Source organism: Erpetoichthys calabaricus, chromosome 2, assembly GCF_900747795.2.
Source record: "Erpetoichthys calabaricus chromosome 2, fErpCal1.3, whole genome shotgun sequence".
Taxonomy (NCBI): Eukaryota; Metazoa; Chordata; class Cladistia; order Polypteriformes; family Polypteridae; genus Erpetoichthys; species Erpetoichthys calabaricus.
In genome coordinates, this window is record NC_041395.2 from 344991691 (window position 1) to 345008932 (window position 17242).

At 45.5% G+C, this 17242-nt stretch overlaps 2 protein-coding genes across 3 annotated transcripts in view; both read left to right on the forward strand.

Moving 5' to 3' along the window:
• LOC114647383 (protein inscuteable homolog) overlaps positions 1-17242 on the forward strand; it is a 646645-nt gene that overhangs the window by 107136 nt on the left and 522267 nt on the right. The window lies entirely within an intron of this gene.
• Positions 1-17242, forward strand: part of pde3b (phosphodiesterase 3B) — a 191248-nt gene that overhangs the window by 103127 nt on the left and 70879 nt on the right. For both annotated transcript variants that reach the window (XM_028796080.2, XM_051923409.1), the window contains exons 2-3: positions 7053-7103; positions 16937-17185. In XM_028796080.2, the coding sequence (XP_028651913.2) occupies positions 7053-7103; positions 16937-17185 (300 nt within the window). The remainder of the gene's footprint in view (positions 1-7052; positions 7104-16936; positions 17186-17242) is intronic.

Sequence of the window (17242 nt, forward strand, 5' to 3'; positions counted from 1 at the left end):
CCTGCCTTCCTCACCAGTTTGTCCAGGCTTGAGGCGTCTTTCCTCTTAATGCTGCCTCCCCAGCACACCACTGCGTAGAAGAGGGCGCTCGCCACAACTGTTTGATAGAACATCTGCAGCATCTTATCTATCTATCTATCTATCTATCATGGATGGCATTTGACTCTCGGCCTATGTATGTATTATTATGTATTATGTTGTGCCTGTCACATGGTGACCCTATGTTGGCTTACACATTCTCTCTATCTCTATAAGATAGTGCCTTTCACTCTATTGTTCTGTGTATTTATTATATAGTACCTTTCCTTTCTTTCTGTCTATTATATAGTGCCTTTCATATCCATCTATCTGTTGACTATATACTGTAGTGCCTTTGCTATCTCTTTCTATCTATCAATTGTGAAAGAGAGATGAAAGGCAGAAAAATGGTTAGAGGTAGCCACCCTGTATATGTGGTATTCATCTGCTGGAGCCGTAACTAAGGACCGAGTCCAAACAGAACTGAACAAGCACTGGGAACTGGTAGACAGACAGGAAGGGGAGGGGCCTGTAGAACTGGAACAGGAAGTGATGTCAGGCTGATCTTTCTTTGGAGGGTCTAGAGCAGGGGTGTCGAACTATTGGCCTGGAGGGCCACAGTGGCTGCAGGTTTTCATTCTCACCCTTTTCCTAATCAGTGAGTAGTTTTCACTGCTAATTAACTCCTTTACCCTTCATTTTCATAGCCCTGTTTTTAAGGATTCAGTCCTCTGAATTGATTTGTTTCTTCATTAAATGGCAGCCAAACAGAAATGAGACGTGAAATGAGCCAACAGATGACCAGCTAAACTGGGGTTTCAAACCAATTTCACTCCAAACACTCTTTTAATGAGAAGCTGATTCTTGCTGTTAATTAAGCCCGTTATTTAATTCCATGGCTTGTGCTTCTCTCATTTTGCCACAGCAGACATTTCCAAGTTTGTTGATTTTTCTGTTTTTTTCAAAGAACATTGCCAAAATGTTTTGGTGACCTGAGAGATCAACCTTACGGAGACCTTCACCTTTCTTTATTTTCAGATATTGTGTGATTGGCACAGGTGAGCTGGTTATATGGTGGCATGTTTGATGTCTCATTATTGTTTGGCTACTAATTAAGGAAAAAGAGACACTTAAGGGGCCAGAGTCAAGTTAATTCAAACTAAAGCAAAAGAAATGAATTAGCAGTTATAACAGCTCACTAATGAAGAAGATGGTTAGAATGAAAACATGCAGCCACTGCGGCCCTCGAGGACTGGAGTCTGACACCTGTGGTCTAGAGAGAGAGAGCTGGTACACATCGCCACCTCCTGGCCTGGCATACCAGTACAGTCACTGAAGCCCCTCGACTGCCTCCCATGTGCACGTGTGTGACACTCGCTGTCTGTGTGTTGTGGAATACGACCCGGACACAGACAGGCAGACACGTTGTAATCACCCCACACACGTTTATTGAGGCGTTCCTTTATTACAATTTACTCACAACCCCCCAAAGTCCTGGCCGACACACACAATGCCTTCACTTTATCTTCAGGTCGCCTCCTGCCTCCTCCCAGACCTCATCCGTCTTCCACCCGATTCAGGTCTCTGTATGAAGGGAGGCGGCCCCTCTTATAAGCACCCAGATGTGCTCCAGGTGTGTTCCGGTAATCTCCCACCGACACGCCCCAGTGTGGCGGAAGTGCCAGCTGCATCCCCGGAAGCACTTCGGGTGTCCCTTCTCCTCTTCCCCCCCAGCACTTCCGGGTGTGGCGGAAGTGCTGAGGTCCAGGGCTGCCAAGGCATCTGGGCGCCCCCTGGGGGTGACCACGGGCCTCTACAGGGTTGAGCTTCCCAGCTCCGTACCCGTGGCCCCCAAAGGAACCAGGGCGGTCACCCCCTTCGTGGTCTGGAGGAGGCACAAGCCTTCCTCTGGTCTTCCAGGGCATCCCGGCTGGGTACCACCCTCAGCCTGGTGCCACACTGTCTTATTTATCTGTCTATAATGGAGGGCATTTGGCTGTCGGCCTATGTATGTATTATGTTGTGCCTGTCACGTGGTGACCTTATATTGGCTTACAAATTCTCTATTTATAATATAGCGCCTTTCACTCTGTCTGTCTGCCCTGCTGCTCCTCACTCTCTTATTTTTATGTTCCTGCTGCTCTCTGAGCCACCTTGCTTGCCTCCCTGTGTGTTGGTTTTACCTGCCAGGTCTCTGCCTGGTGTCTTCTCTCAGGTCTGGGTGGCATGCACCCCCTCCCCATTTGAATCTTTTGCCCACCAGGTACTCGACTGTGCCCACCTGGCAGGTTAAAGTCTGCATTACAAGACCTGGCTGGTTTGGACTTTTCAAAGTTTAAGAATTTGGCCAGTGGTCCATAATACTGTAAAGCCTTAAAGGCACTCAAGTAAAGAAAGTCTGGTTGGTAACTTTGTCGTGGTGCCAATAAAGCGTTCAACAAGTCGAGGTCCCAGTGGGCGCTTGTGTCTCGTCGTTGTCACTGCCGTTTTTTTTTTTTTTTCTGTCGCTCCTGCTGTACTGGACTGGCATGTTCAGTGGCACAAGGGTGCCACCTTGTGGCAGTCATCAGAACTGTAGCTGATGCCGCTGAGATTTTGTTGGCTTTCAAAGTTGGGTTTTTCGGGGGTTCAAATCAGAAGGTTTTGAAGGACATGGCATTTGGGGGGGGGGGGTTATATGTCAAAGCAATTCAACTTCATAATTAAACCTTGGCATGATTTAAATGAATTCAGACAAATGGCAGCTCTTATATGTGCAGGTGGTAGCCTAATAAATATGACACCTAGTGGCATTTTTATTTGTGAAAGGGAGAGCCCTGCGTGGCATTGGTATCTCTAGGGAAGGCTTAAGGCCCACCGTGACACTGTTACCTCTCTAAGGAAAGACAGACGGACACCCAAGAGAGGACATTGTACCAAGGACAAGAATTGTGTGCCATCACGCATCCACCTGTGCCCAACCCAAGGTCAAACAGTGTGGACTGAATGACCAGAAACCTAAAAGGGTAATGGCAGCTTTTAGGGGGTCTTGAGTGAGGGGCCATTCACCTGAAGAGCCAGAGCCGGAGTCAGGGATGGGCATTTTGATATGGGTGCAGTGCCAACTGGTTTGGTAAACATTTAGGACCACAGGAACAGTGTGACTGGCGCTTGGGGTCTGGGAGGGAGATAGGTTGGTAGTTAATCTTGGTGGTCCCGTTGTGGGATCAACGAGGAGAAGAGGAGGGCCAATAGAAGGGGCTGAAATGAAGCTTACAGACATTAAGGCCTGTGCTAGTAGATGGGTAAATGGCACACCGTGCTGACGTACCTGGAAAACTGGATTTACTGGACTGTGACATTTGAATAACAAATCAGAGCACCACAGCACTGAAGAACCCGCAGGCGCTGCCAGCACTGCCTGGGTGGAGAACACTGAGAGAGTTAAACCAAGGGGGTCACTGACTACCAAAGCAGGACTGAGCAGTGTGTGCCCCCTTAGTGGCCACCACAGAGATGGCCTGCTGGCATCCTCAGGCAAGAAGTGGGAAAAGACACTGGGACCGTCCTGGTGCCCTCGTTGGCAGGACTACTGTCTGCCTGCTGTGTGTACACCTCTGCCTGTTCAGGGGTCCTGCACATTACTGTCTATTCAGCATACAGCGCCTTTCCCATGTATCAGTCTTTCAATTGATCATATAGTGCCTTTCACTCCATTTGTCTATGTAGCTATTACATGGCACCTTTCTTTTCTTTCTATCTACTGTATTATATAGTGCCTTTCATATCCATCTATCTGTTGACCAGATAGTGCTTTTGGTTATCTCTTTCTATCAGTTGTGAAAGAGAGACAAGCAACATAAAAAGGGTTGAGGTAACCACCCTGTGTACATGATATTAATCTGCTAGAGCCGAAGCACAGAGCGGTAACTAAGGACCGAGTCCAAACAGAACCGGCAGTGCACCTTTCACATTTATTGTGTAGCACCTTTCCTATCTTTCTGTCAAATTGTGCCTGTCACTCTATCACTCTGTGGTTTTCTTTTCTATTGTATAGTGCCTTTCATCCTTACTATCTGTTACATCATACATTTTACTCGATCAATTATATAGTGCCTTATCTATTCATTCATGATACAGCTCCTTTCACTGTATCTATCTGACTATCCATTAAATAGTGCTTTTATGTTCTGTTATATGATGCCTTTCACTTTTTCTATCTGTTCCATAGTACCCCTCACTCTTTTTATTATGTAGTACATTATCTAGCTATTATGTATTGTCTTTCCTATTTATCTATTATATAGTGCCTTTCACTCTGTTATATGCTGCTTTCATATCTGTCTGTCATATAGTGCTTGTCACAAATATCTACTGATCCTATAGTGCCTTTCACACTTACCTATCTATTCACCATATAGTGCCTTTCATGTCTGTCTATTTGTTGATCACGTCTCTACGTAAAATATTATATTATGCCTTTCACTATTTCTCTCTGTCATATAGTGCTGTTCACTCTATCAGATTATGCCTTTATCTATCTATCTATCTATCTATCTATCTATCTATCTATCTATCTATCTATCTATCTATCTATCTATCTATCTATCTATCTATCTATCTATCTATCTATCTATCTATTATATAGTGCCTTTTATCTATCTATTATATAGTGCTTTTCATCCATCTATCAATCAATCGTGAAAGATAGCCCGGCAACAGACAGACACGAACTCCAGATGTCCCAAAAACACGCACCTTTATTGCACAACACAATACACCATGCACCAATCATAAGGTTCAGTGCTTTTTACTTTTCTTCAGCCGCCTCCACTCCCCTCTCACAGCTCCATCTTCTCCCTCCCGACTCCGGCTCCCCAAATGGAATGAGGTGGCCCCCTTTTATTCCAGCCCAGATGTGCTCCAGGTGCTTCCTGATCTTCTTCTGGCAACACTTCCTGGTGTGGCAGAAGTGCTGCCATCCAGGGTTCCATAATTGTCCGGGTGGCCACAGACCCCAACAGGGATGAGCTTCCAAGCTTGGTTCCCGTGGCCCCCGGGCAGACCAGGGTGGCTGCCCTGTCATGGCCCAGGGGAGGTATTGTTCCTCTCCCAGTCCTTCTAGGCGTCCCGGCTGGGCAGGACGTCCATCCCTCCATCTCTATCTATCTATCTATCTATCTATCTATCTATCTATCTATCTATCTATCTATCTATCTATCTATCTATCTATCTATCTATCTATCTATCTATCTATCTATCTATCTATGTTATATAGTGCCTTTCACATCTATCTATCTATCTATCTATCTATCTATCTATCTATCTATCTATCTATCTATCTATCTATCTATCTATCTATCTATCTATCGTGCCTTTTACTCCTGTTATTGACTCTTTGTATCGGTTATGTAGTTCCTTTCACTCCATCTGCTTTTCCCTTTATAAGCTTTATTACTGAATATTTTTATTTTTGTGGTTTCCTTGTTAAACTCGGTCACAGAACTCAAGGAGTGACGGTGAAGATGGCTGGCACTCACGACTCGTGCACTTTGGTCTCCTTTCGGTTTTAAACCAAGCCATGGATGAGCGCTTGAACGTTCCCAGAAGGCCGTGCTGCCGGCGTTGCTGTCGTTAAATCCAAGCGACTTGCCGCCACACACAAGACACGCTGGCCCCGCCACTTTCCGCTTTGTCCATCTTTGGCCCACATGTCCGCCTCCTTGTCATCGGCACGTCTGCCTTGCAGCCTTTGATTTATTTGCTGTCTGTAGTGATGTGCTTTTTAAGAAGTCATTTTCAGAGTTTGTCTAAATAAAAATCTCACTGTGTGCTTAAATGGAGCGAAGTACAGAATGTTGTATATGTGAATATCATAAAGGCTGCTGCAGGTTTACCATTCATAAAAAAGAAAACCACACTGCTTTAAAATAAAAAGACACGAACACCGGCTACATTAATAAAAGAATAACAAAATCAAATAAGCCCCCTTACTACCTCATCAGTCACTCAGTCCTTCCCGTCTGCCATGTTAGTTATTTGAATAAGATAAACGGCCTCCAGGGCACACCCAGTATGTGGGAGTGTGAGAGTGAGTGCGTCTCAGATCACATAAGTGTGTGTGTGTGTGTGTGTGTGAGAGTGAGCACCCAAGTAGTGCTGTGTAAGAGTGAGCGTGTACGTGCAAAGTAGTTAACGTGTGCCAGCGTGGACACATGTGAAACAAAAGTGACCAGATGTGTGAGACAGAGAGCCATGCTCTTTAGAGGGGCTGACAGCGCCCTGCTAGTTCTGTGTGGAAGTGCACAAGTGTGCACAGTGATGGATTCGTGCCAGAAAGCACACTTTGAGAGACTGAATGTGTGAGCCCAGGGGAGCGACGACTGGCGTGCGCGGGCACTGTAAGAGTGACAGTTGACCTGGTGAGTGTGCACGTGTGCGCCGAGGGCCCGCCGAGGAATGTGCCCGTGTCGCTGAGGCCGCATATTTCTGTCAGCTGCTGCCTGCAAAGATAAAGTGGAGCGCGGCCTCGATTGACGCACGTTGGCTCGATACGATCTAAGAATTCACCCGCTGACGTTGCTCTGTGGTTTCCGTGGTTTGCCTTTGCTTTTCTTTCCTTTTTTTTCTTTTTTTAAAGGCTGGCGTCTTTAGTTTTCTTTCAGTCAGTGCTCAGATCAAGCATTCTGCAGTATAGCGCCTTTAGGCATGGCATATGGTGAGGGAGTGCATGACCCCCCCCCCCCTACTCCCCTGTTGACTGGTCACCATGTCACTCCCATGTGACACACCCGTGTTCAGGGTTGATTTTGGGGCTGAGGAGTCTTAACTGCCTTTGTCACTCTTGTGTTTAAGGGGGTGGGCATTCAGGCGGGTGGGGACGGAGAATGTCCGAAAGACTTGGCCTGGGTGTGGCACAGAAACTTCTCCTGCCATCTGCTGCTTAATCTTTAGTCCCCTGTACATGGGTGGCAGTCACAAAATGGGACACTGATGTTCGTGTGTGTATGTGAGGGGCGAGCATATTGTCTAATCGTTTGTCTTTCTTTTTGCAGATGATTCTGTGGGACTGGGATCTGAAGCAGTGGTACAAGCCGCAGTATCAGGTAGGTGGCATCGCCACTCCGCCATGAGCTGAATGGGGTGGTTGGGGTTGATTTTGGTTCCCCAAGTGTGGCATCTGCTACCCCTAAATACTCCAGTCCTGCCACTGTCAGCACTTTTAAAGTCGTGGGAAAAGGAAAGTGCACCCTCCTTCAGTTCTGTGGTTTTATCAGTCAGGGTCAAAATCACAATGGTGTTGACGTCACTCACATCTGTAAACTGAGAAGTCTCACCACAGGTGACAAATAAAGCAGAACTGACTTCAATATGTTGTTGTTTTTTTTCTTTTTTAAATAGCAAAACATTGTGCCCCCCCCCATAACTGAGTTACATATAGAACCACCTTTAAGCAGATGGAACTTTATTTGTCCCCATGGGACAAATGCTCATTAAATAAAAAAAAAGTGTCTGCTCTATATGTCTATCCAGTTCCTGTGGCTCCATCATTCCAACGGATAGCACATCTCAAACACTGCTTTTAACGAATCCCATACCAAATGGCATCTAACAGAGACATGTGCTTTTCATTTGTCATTCCAACAGGTGGTGCACCACAAACATTAACACTGCTTTTATGAATCCCATACCAAATATCTTATAACAGAGGCATATGAATTTCTTTTGTCATTCCAACAGGTGGTACATCACAAACATTTGTAGTGATAAAATACACTGCATATATTAATCCAACTGGGGATGTATCACAGATATTTGTAGTAATAAAATGATTTGTGTTTTCAATTCCAACAGATGGCGCAGCACAAACATCAACACCGCTTTCATGAATCCAAATACCTGTATTTAGTGGAAAACAAGTCCACATTACAAAAGGTGCTGAAAATGTCCTCCCCCAACGTCCGCGCACAAGGAAACGCGATGCTCTGTATTTGAGAATGTCCTCTGCAACATGTCACTGTCGATTGAAACAGTTTCACGTTCGATGTTTGCTTTCAGTTGTTTGATGGTCCTGGGTTTGCTTGCATAAACCTTGCCCTTCAAATATCCCCATAGAAAAAAATCTGGGGGAGTTAAATTGGGCGATCGAGGTGGCCACAAACCTTTTGAGATCACCCTGTCTCCAAAAAACGATCGGATCTCTTCCATACTGGCATGAGAGGTATGGCACATTGCCCCGTAGCGGTGCCCGCCTCTTTATGACACATGATTCAATTCTTCATTAAATAAGGAATATTTTGAACCTTGTTGCATGATGATACATGCACGAGTTGCAGAGTAATTTGCATTTTTAAAGTTGAACTCCCGAGTGGAACACCCTATATAAGAGAGGTACATGCAGTGCATTTGTCATTCCAACAGATGGAAAATCACAAGCATTAACGCTGATTTTATGAATCCAATACCAAATATCTTATAACAGAGGCACATTCATTGCATTTGTCATTCCAACAGGTAGTACATCACATACATTTGTAGTGATAAAATACACTGCATGTATTAATCCAACAGGGACTGTATCACAAATATTTGTAGTAATAAAATGATTTGTGCTTTCAATTCCAACAGATAGCGCAGCACAAACATCAACACCGCTTTTATGAATCCAAATGCAAATATCTTATAACAGAGGTACATTCATTGCATTTGTCATTCCAACAGGTGGTACATCACACACATTTGTAGTGATAAAATACACTGCATTTATTAATCCAACTGGTGGTGTATCACAGATATTTGTAGTAATGCTTTGCATTTTCAATTCCAACAGATGGCGCATCACAAACATCAACACTGCTTTTATGAATCAAAATGCAAATATATAACAGAGGCACATGCAGCACATTTGTCATTCCAACAGATGGAAAATCACAAGCATTAACACTGCTTTTATGAATCCCATACCAAATATCTTATAACAGAAGCATGTGAATTTCATTTGTCATTCCAACAGATGGAAAAATCACAAGCATTAACACTACTTTTATGAATCCAATACCAAATGTCATATAACAGAGGCACATCCATTGCATTTGTCATTCCAGCAGATGGCACATCACAAATACTAACAGGCATCATGTGACAGATCATGTAGCACTTTGATTGCACACAGGTGGACTGTCACCAGCTAATCATGTGACTGGTGAAGTTAACCAATTGGACCACATCTTATTTAAGGGTTTCATAGCAAAAGCACTCGCAACTTTTCAGTTTTTACTTGTTTCTTTATATTTATACTCCTGTTTCTGCCAGCATTTCTCCCCCAACTGGGTTTTAAAGTCTTTGTATTTATTTTTTTTCCGTGACAAGACCCTGACGGTTGCTGAGGGTTATGTTGGTTTTCCCAGAAGGAGGCTCACCCTGGATATCATAGAGAAGAGTCGCAGCAAACGGCTTGATGGCAACTCCGGTCTGTAATGGGAACTGAGGGGGGACGGCTGCGAGGGCTCAGAGGGCAGATAAGGAGGCATTTGTTAGAAGAATCTGTGAGCAGGTGACACCCCATCTGTGGTCCAGTGACCCACGTCCTGCTTACAGAGGAGTCGAAACATCTAAGCACATCCGAATCTGTTCCTCTGAGAGTCGCAGTTAGGGCAGGTGATGTAACGGTCCTTACAGATGACACTACAGTTGTGACCCCCTGGGCTGTTTAAAGCTGATCCTCCGGTGAGTACGTTTGACATCTCCTGGTCCACAGTTTTTGAGGCCGACTCTCCAATTAGCTGTGAAGCCCCACAGCCTCACTGAGATGGCACAGGTGGTGAACCAGCTGAGGGTAGGGAAGGCTGCAGGGATCTGTGGTATCCGGGGTGAACTTCACCAGGCTGGTGGTCAGGCTGCCCTCCTGGCATTGCAAGCAATCTTTGCTTCCATTTGGGAAACGGGCATCATCCCAACTGGCTGGAAAACGGGACTTGTCGTCCCTATCTGAAAAGGGAAGGGAGGGGGGGGGGGGGATGGCCTGGATTGCGACAGCTACAGGGTGGTAAGGGTAACACCGCTCTCGGTGCCAGGTAAGGTCCTTACTAGGGTCGTCCTCAATAGGATCCGTGATCACTTGCTCACCTACCAGTGACCGGAGCAGTCTGGTCTTACGCCTTAAAGGTCTACCATCGACCGCACCCTGGCACTGAGGGTTCTCATGGAGCGCAAACGAGAATATCGGCAGAGTTTCTTTACAGCCTTTGTCGATTTTCATAAAGCGTTCGACTCAGTTGATGGAGCTTCTCTGTGGGACATCCTGAGGGTTCGCGGGATCCCCTCATGGTTGCTGGATATCATGGCCGGCCTGTCCACTGGTACTGTGAGTGCTGTGCAGAGTGGAGGCAGAACCTCTTAGTTGTTCCCAGTTGATTCTGGGGTCCATCAGCGGTCTGTTCTGCTTCTACTCTGTTCAATGCTTGTATGGACTGGGTGTTGGGCAAGGGTCATGGGGTCTAGCAGCTGGGGGGCATCTGTTGGTAAAGAAAGATTCACGGATCTTGACTTTGCTGACGATGCTGTGATCTTCACGGAGTCAATGGAGGCTCTGATCGGGGGTCTCGAGAGACTTGAGCGAGGGGTCTGATAAAAACCAAAGATCCAGGCCTTTCATGACCTCTTGGGCACGGCCATCAGCAGTGTGTCTGTCTGCGGAGAGAGTGTCGACCTCGTCATTGAGAGGTTTACTTACCTCGGCAGTGACATTCATGTGACTCTGGTGACTCTTCCTATGAAGTCAGTAGACGGATTAGGAGAGCATGGGGGGGGTCATGAGGTCACCACAAAGGGGTGTGTGGCGCTTTTGAAAGGACGAAGGTTCCTGGTGCTTCCTGTCTTGCTGTATGGTTGCGAGACATGGACGCCATCCAGTGACCTGAGATGAAGACTTCAGTACTTGGTCTCTCCGGAGAGTCCTTGGGTAACATCACTTTGAAAACACAGTGACAAACATCTATTTGGTTTTCACTTTCTTGTGTCGTAATGAAATTGATTTTATCTTGTAGTGTTTTTGTAGGATAAACTTCTTTATGGCTCACCCTGTACTTGTGTTCTCTGTCTCTCGAATGATAGGATTCTGACATTTTAGCTTACCTGTCAATGTACAGTGGATCAATGGAAAACACCTTGTACACACACACACACACACACACACAGTTTAACCACATTTTTACATTTACTTCTTTAAAGAGTATCTTACTCTGTTGTGGGTACTCGCCAGCTTCTCTGTTCTTTGTTGTTTCCACTGATGGTCAGCACTCCCCAGCTTCTCTTAGGCACTGAAGAACCAGCCTCACTACATTATTAAACAAAATGAAAAGGGTTAATTTCAGATGAACATGGTGTGATCAACAGGGGGCGCCACAGAGCCCCAAACCCCAGACACACATACACTAACACAGTCCCCGGTCCAAAACACAAAGTTTTATTTAACAGAATGCCACAGTACAGCAATGTCCGTCTCTCCGTTTCATCGTCTTTCTCTTCTCCAAACGAGTGTTGCCCCTCTTCTCTCCCAGCTCCGACTCCCCTGGATATGGCAGTGTTTAGAGCGGTGGTCCCTTTTGTTGAAGACCCAGGAGTACTTCCAGGCGTATTGTCGGTTGAAAGCACTTCCGGGTCATAAAGTAAGGAGTGCAACTCCCTGCAGATCCTGTCAGGGCTACTCCACTGGATTATAGTTCCCAGCATGCCATGAGAGTGTATGAATTTGTACCAGAGCCCAGGGATTGCTACCATCTAGTGGGTCAGTGGAGCCATACGGCCGTGATACGGAGCCTCGCCTGATCTCTCCGTTGCGTTGGCCTCCTGGCCTGTTGAGGGAATGGGGTCCAATCCCATCAGGGACGCCAGCCCGTGGGTGTGCTCCCCATTACAGCAGCGACGAATGCGGATGAAGGCTGGCTTACAGTGTACTTGATGCACGCAGACGCAATGTGGCCATCATTCCTTTCTGGAATCATTCATTTCAGATTTTCAGGCGACAGAAAATTGTGGCTAACTGGGGGTTCCTACTGTACTTGTTCAGTCTTTTTCTAATTGTACTGTTGTGAACATTTGGAGATTTAGCAGGCCCACCGAGGTCTGTAGGTCACATGATGTCGTCGTTGGGTTTTCCTCGATTCCTCAGAGCGTTAAACAGATTGACGTTGGGCTTCGTTTGCAGGGCCATCCACTGCTGGGAAGATTTGGCCCTCCATTTGGTAATGACCTTCCTCACCGTATGACAGATTGTTTGGAAGTGGCCTGCTACACCTTCCAGGATTCATGGGCAGCAACAGCCGCTTCTCTGAGGTCGTGGCTAACATCCTTCATTTTTTGGCATAAGGTGAACACAACCCCGAGTGCTCCAGAATACCAAACCAGCCAAACGTTTTGTAGAGGTTGGTCACTTCTTGGTAATTCATTTCTGGCATCTCAAAGTCATCCCTGGTCTTTCATTGTCTAACTGTCTCTCACCCCTTCACCACCTGATAGCTAACGTGTGCTGAGCGTACTGGTGCAATAATGGCTGGCGCTGCATCGTCTGGGTGGGTGCCACACAAAGGTGGAGGAAGTGGCCTGTCTGTGTACTGTAAAGCGCCTTAAGGAGCAGGAAAGGAGCTCTGTAAGCGTAATTAATGAATTATTAGTAGTATTTGAAAATGAAAATTGGACCAGTTGTGATGAGAACAGGGCTTTCAGCACAAACACGCCTGTCATTCCTACTCCACCGGATTCTCCAAAATAACATCACGTCGAGTCAAGAAGGTCCCTGAGGTCCTGCTTGTCATCACAAGGCTCGGTGACTGTGGCGTGTGTTTGATGAGGAACACGTGGCGGCTAAATTCTCTCTGAATTACTGTGGACGTTCGAAGGGTGCACTTATTTATTCCCATGTGGTTTCCAAATGTTTGCTTACTTTTTGAAAGAAAAATAAATAAATAAGTAAATTAAAAAAAACAAAAAAACATTGAAGTCAGTTCTGTTATTTTGTCACCTGAGGTCAGATTTCCCAATTTCTAGATGTTAGTGACGGTGACAACACAATTGTCATTTAGACCCCAATTAATAAAATAAGAGAACTGAAGGAGGGTGGACTTTGTTTTTGCCCTGACCACCCTGTGTCTTTGTGCATGCTTTTGTGTGGGGGGTTTGGGGTGGGGTGGCATACAGATTGGTTCTGTGCATTCTTGTGTGTTTGTATCTTGTACAGATATTTACAGATGTATGCAGGTTCATAGTCCATGTTGCTCGTATTTCTATACTTCCATACCCTATCAGTGCAGAGTTTTAGAACACCTCCATTTTTCCAGTTTTTAAATAACATCCATCCATCCATTTTCCAACCCACTGAATCCAACCACAGGGTCACGGGGGGTCTGCTGGAGCCCACCGCAGGGCACACACACACACACACCAAGCACACACTAGGGACAATTTAGAATTGCCAATGCACCTCACCGGCATGTCTTTGGACTGTGGGAGGAAACCCACACAGACACTGGGAGAACATGCAAACTCCACACAGGGAGGACCTAGGAAGTGAACCCGGGTCTCCTAACTATGAGGCATCTGCGCTACCCACTGCGCCACTGTGCCACCTTTTTAAATGACATTTAAGTTGAAATACATTTTACCACCAAGAGAAACTTGGAAACTGAAAAGAACAGGTCTGGCAGACCCAAAGCCTCAACAGAATCAGAAGACGACTTTGTGAGAGTCGACAGCTTACATGATGGGTGCCTTGCGGGACGAGAGCCTAACAGTGGCCCCAATGAGCATGTGTCACTCTCTGTGCCTTAATCTCAGAGTGCATTGAGGTGTTAAACTGCGTCAATTTCCATGAAAAGTGGAAACACACCGGGGTATTGTCAAACCTTTGAACATTTTAGGCAGTGGCTTTCTTAGTGCCACTCGACGTGCCAAACCTGCAGCTTGAGGACTTCTTTTGTGGTAGAATTGTAACATCTTATTAAAGAAAGAAACCTCCTCTAACAGGACAAATCATTAATCAGGCCGGAGAAGAGCTGTTCATTGTATCTTTATAATTACTCCTCGGCAAAACGTCTTAGAGGGAGCATCCTTCAAAAGCAGCCTGGTCAGAATGGTCAGAGAAACAAAGAATAGAGGTTCATTTTATAAACTATTTAATTTACATAAAGTGCCAGTCAGTGCATACATTTTACTCTGGTTGGTTCGTTGGTACACCAAAATGACTTGTCTTGTATATAAACGTCTACACGTGGAAGTGTGTGTGTCTGTCTGTCCGGCCCGGAAGAGCGAGGGTAGAGCATGAAACTCAAAGAGCCGGCAAGGTGGCCCCCAAGTTAACGAGTCAGAAGAAGAAAGAAGTACGAGGCTACAGCATGAAGCTGAAAGAAAGCAACTCCGCCGCCAAACTGAAACCGGCAAGTTAAGACAACTTTATTATTAAGGATAAGATCAAGCAACACCTGGCAAGGACAGGAGTTATTCTAAGCAGTCAGCGTGGGTTCAGAAGAGGGAGGTCGTGTTTTACTAACAGGCTGGAATTCTATGAGGAGGCAACAAAAAGATACGATCAAAGTGGAGCAGATGAGATTATTTATCTGGACTTTCAGAAAGCATTTGATAAGGTGCCTCATGAGAGGGTGGGCATCAAATTAAAAGAGGTGGGAGTTCAGGGTGATGTTTGTAGATGAGTGCAGAATTGGCTCAGACACAGGAAGCAGAGGGTGATAGTGCGAGGAACCTCATCAGAACTGGCTGAAGTTAAGAGTGGTGACCTGCAGGGGGCAGTGCTAGGGCTGCTGCTATTTTTAATATACTGTATATAAATGATTTAGATAGGAATATAAGTAATATGCTGGTTAAGTTTGCAGATGATACCAAGATAGGTGGATTAGCAGATAATTTGGAATCCGTTATATCATCACAGAAGGACTTGGATAGCATACAGGCTTGGGCAGATTTGTGGCAGATGAAATTTAATGTCAGTAAATGTAAAGAATTACACACAGGAAGTCAAAATGTTAGGTTTGAATACACAATGGGCGGTCGGAAAATCAAGAGTACACCTTATGAGAAGGATTTAGGAGTCGTAGTGGACTCTAAGCTATCGACTTCCAGACAGTGTTCAGAAGACATTAAGAAAGCTAACAGAGTGTTAGGTTATATAGCGCCTTGATGTGTGGAGTACAAGTCACAGGAGGTTATGCTCAACCTTTATAACACACTGATGAGGCCTCATCTGGAGTCCTGGGTGCAGTTTTGTTCTCCAGGCTACAAAATGACATAGCAGTGCTGGAAAAGGTCCAGAGAAGAGCGACTAGGCTGATTCCAGGGCTACAGGGGATGAGTTATGAGGAAAGATTAAAAGAGCTGAGCCTTTACAGTTTAAGCAAAAGAAGATTAAGAGGTGACATGATTGAAATGTTTAAAATTATGAAAGCAATTAGTCCAGTGGATCGAGACTGTTATTTTAAAATGAGTTCATCAAGAACACGGGGACACAGTTGGAAACTTGTGAAGGGGAAATTTCACACAAACATTAGGAAGTTTTTCTTTACACAAAGAACGATAGACACTTGGAATAAGTGACCAAGTAGTGTGGTAGACAGTAAGACGTTAGGGTCTTTCAAAACTCGACTTGATGTTTTCTTGGAAGAAATAAGTGGATAGTACTGGCGAGCTTTTTTGGGCTGAATGGCCTGTTGTCGTCTAGAGTGTTCTAATGTATTCTAAAAAATATGAACATAATGAACAAACGAGAGAGAAACTCGCTTAGCCGCTGATAGAGAACACGTCCACAAAATGAACCCGCCGACTCTGCTTTTAAATAATTTTTCCTGACGATTTCAATAGTTTCTAGGACCCTGGGCTTTTTACAGCACTGACTAACACCGCTAGTATAAAATAAAAGTCTATAATATTATACTAGCCATCCGCTGCGGCTTCGCCCACGTACAGGACAGTGAGGAGGGCCCTGCCCAGCTCCCTACCCCTGACGTCACTCTTCCCCCTCCTCTCGACCCGCAGCCTCTGCCTCAGATTAGCGCGAATATATTGCTCCTGCAAGCAAACTCTGATTGCCTACATCTTCATTGTCTGTCCTCATCACATGTCCATAACATTAACTTATCCTTCCTATAATTTCTTTCTCCACCTTTTTTGTTGTACCTTCCGATTGTCACATTTCTCATTCTGTCCTCCTTTGTAACTCCACACATCCATTTCTGCCACATCTGACATAGGGATTAATAAAGCTATCTATCCATCCATCCATCCATCCTCTCCTGATCTCCCTTTACTGTCCATGTCTCAATTCCATACATCATCACTGGTCTTAACCATTGTCTTAAAACCCTGACCTTTAACCTTCACCTTAAGTCTTCAATCACACGACACTCCTGATACCTTTTTCCAAATGTTCCATCCACACTGCACTCTGTATTGCCAAAAATATTGGGACTCCTGGGTTTGTTCACCGGAGCACTGTGGCTACACGAGCTGTGAAATGGAAGATGTTTGGGACCACCAGGACTCTTCCTGGAGATGACCATCTGTTTGGTCAGGGACATGGTGGTAATAATAAAAATAATAATGCATTTTATCTTCTCTATACTGCCAAAAGTATTGTGCCTTTACACACACAAGAACTTAAATGACATCCCATTCTTAATATGGAGTCGGCCCACCACTCTTTGCAGCTCTAACAGCTTCAACTCTTCTGGGAAGGCTTTCCAGAAGGTGGAGGAGTATATTTCATTGGCCGCTATTCCCCGAATTCAGTTACATCTCACCGGGGCGATACAGAAAGCCTGCTGCTGATGAGTGTGTGCTGAGCTCTGAGCCAAGACCCCATAAGGAGATGCATGTCCCCTGCTGCCCATATTCCCAAACTCACTAGCCTGCCTCTTCTTCTTTTCTTTTTTTCTAGGGTGCTGCAGTTGGCAATGGAGTGGACCTCTCGGTTATCAATGAAGCTCGCAATCTGGTGTCCGACCTGATGGTGGATGCCTCCTTACCACCGCAGGTCATCTCCTCTCTGCGCAGCATCAGCAGCCTGATGGGCACGTTCTCGGGCTCCTGTCGGCCACGAGTGAATCCATTTACGCCCTTCCCGGGATTCTACCCCTGCACGGAAGTGGATGACCCTTCAGAGAGGGGAGAACGGAAACTTTTCAAGGTGCTCTCTCTCTCTCTCTCTCTTTGGCCCTTCATCCCTCCATTTTTGCCCTTTGCT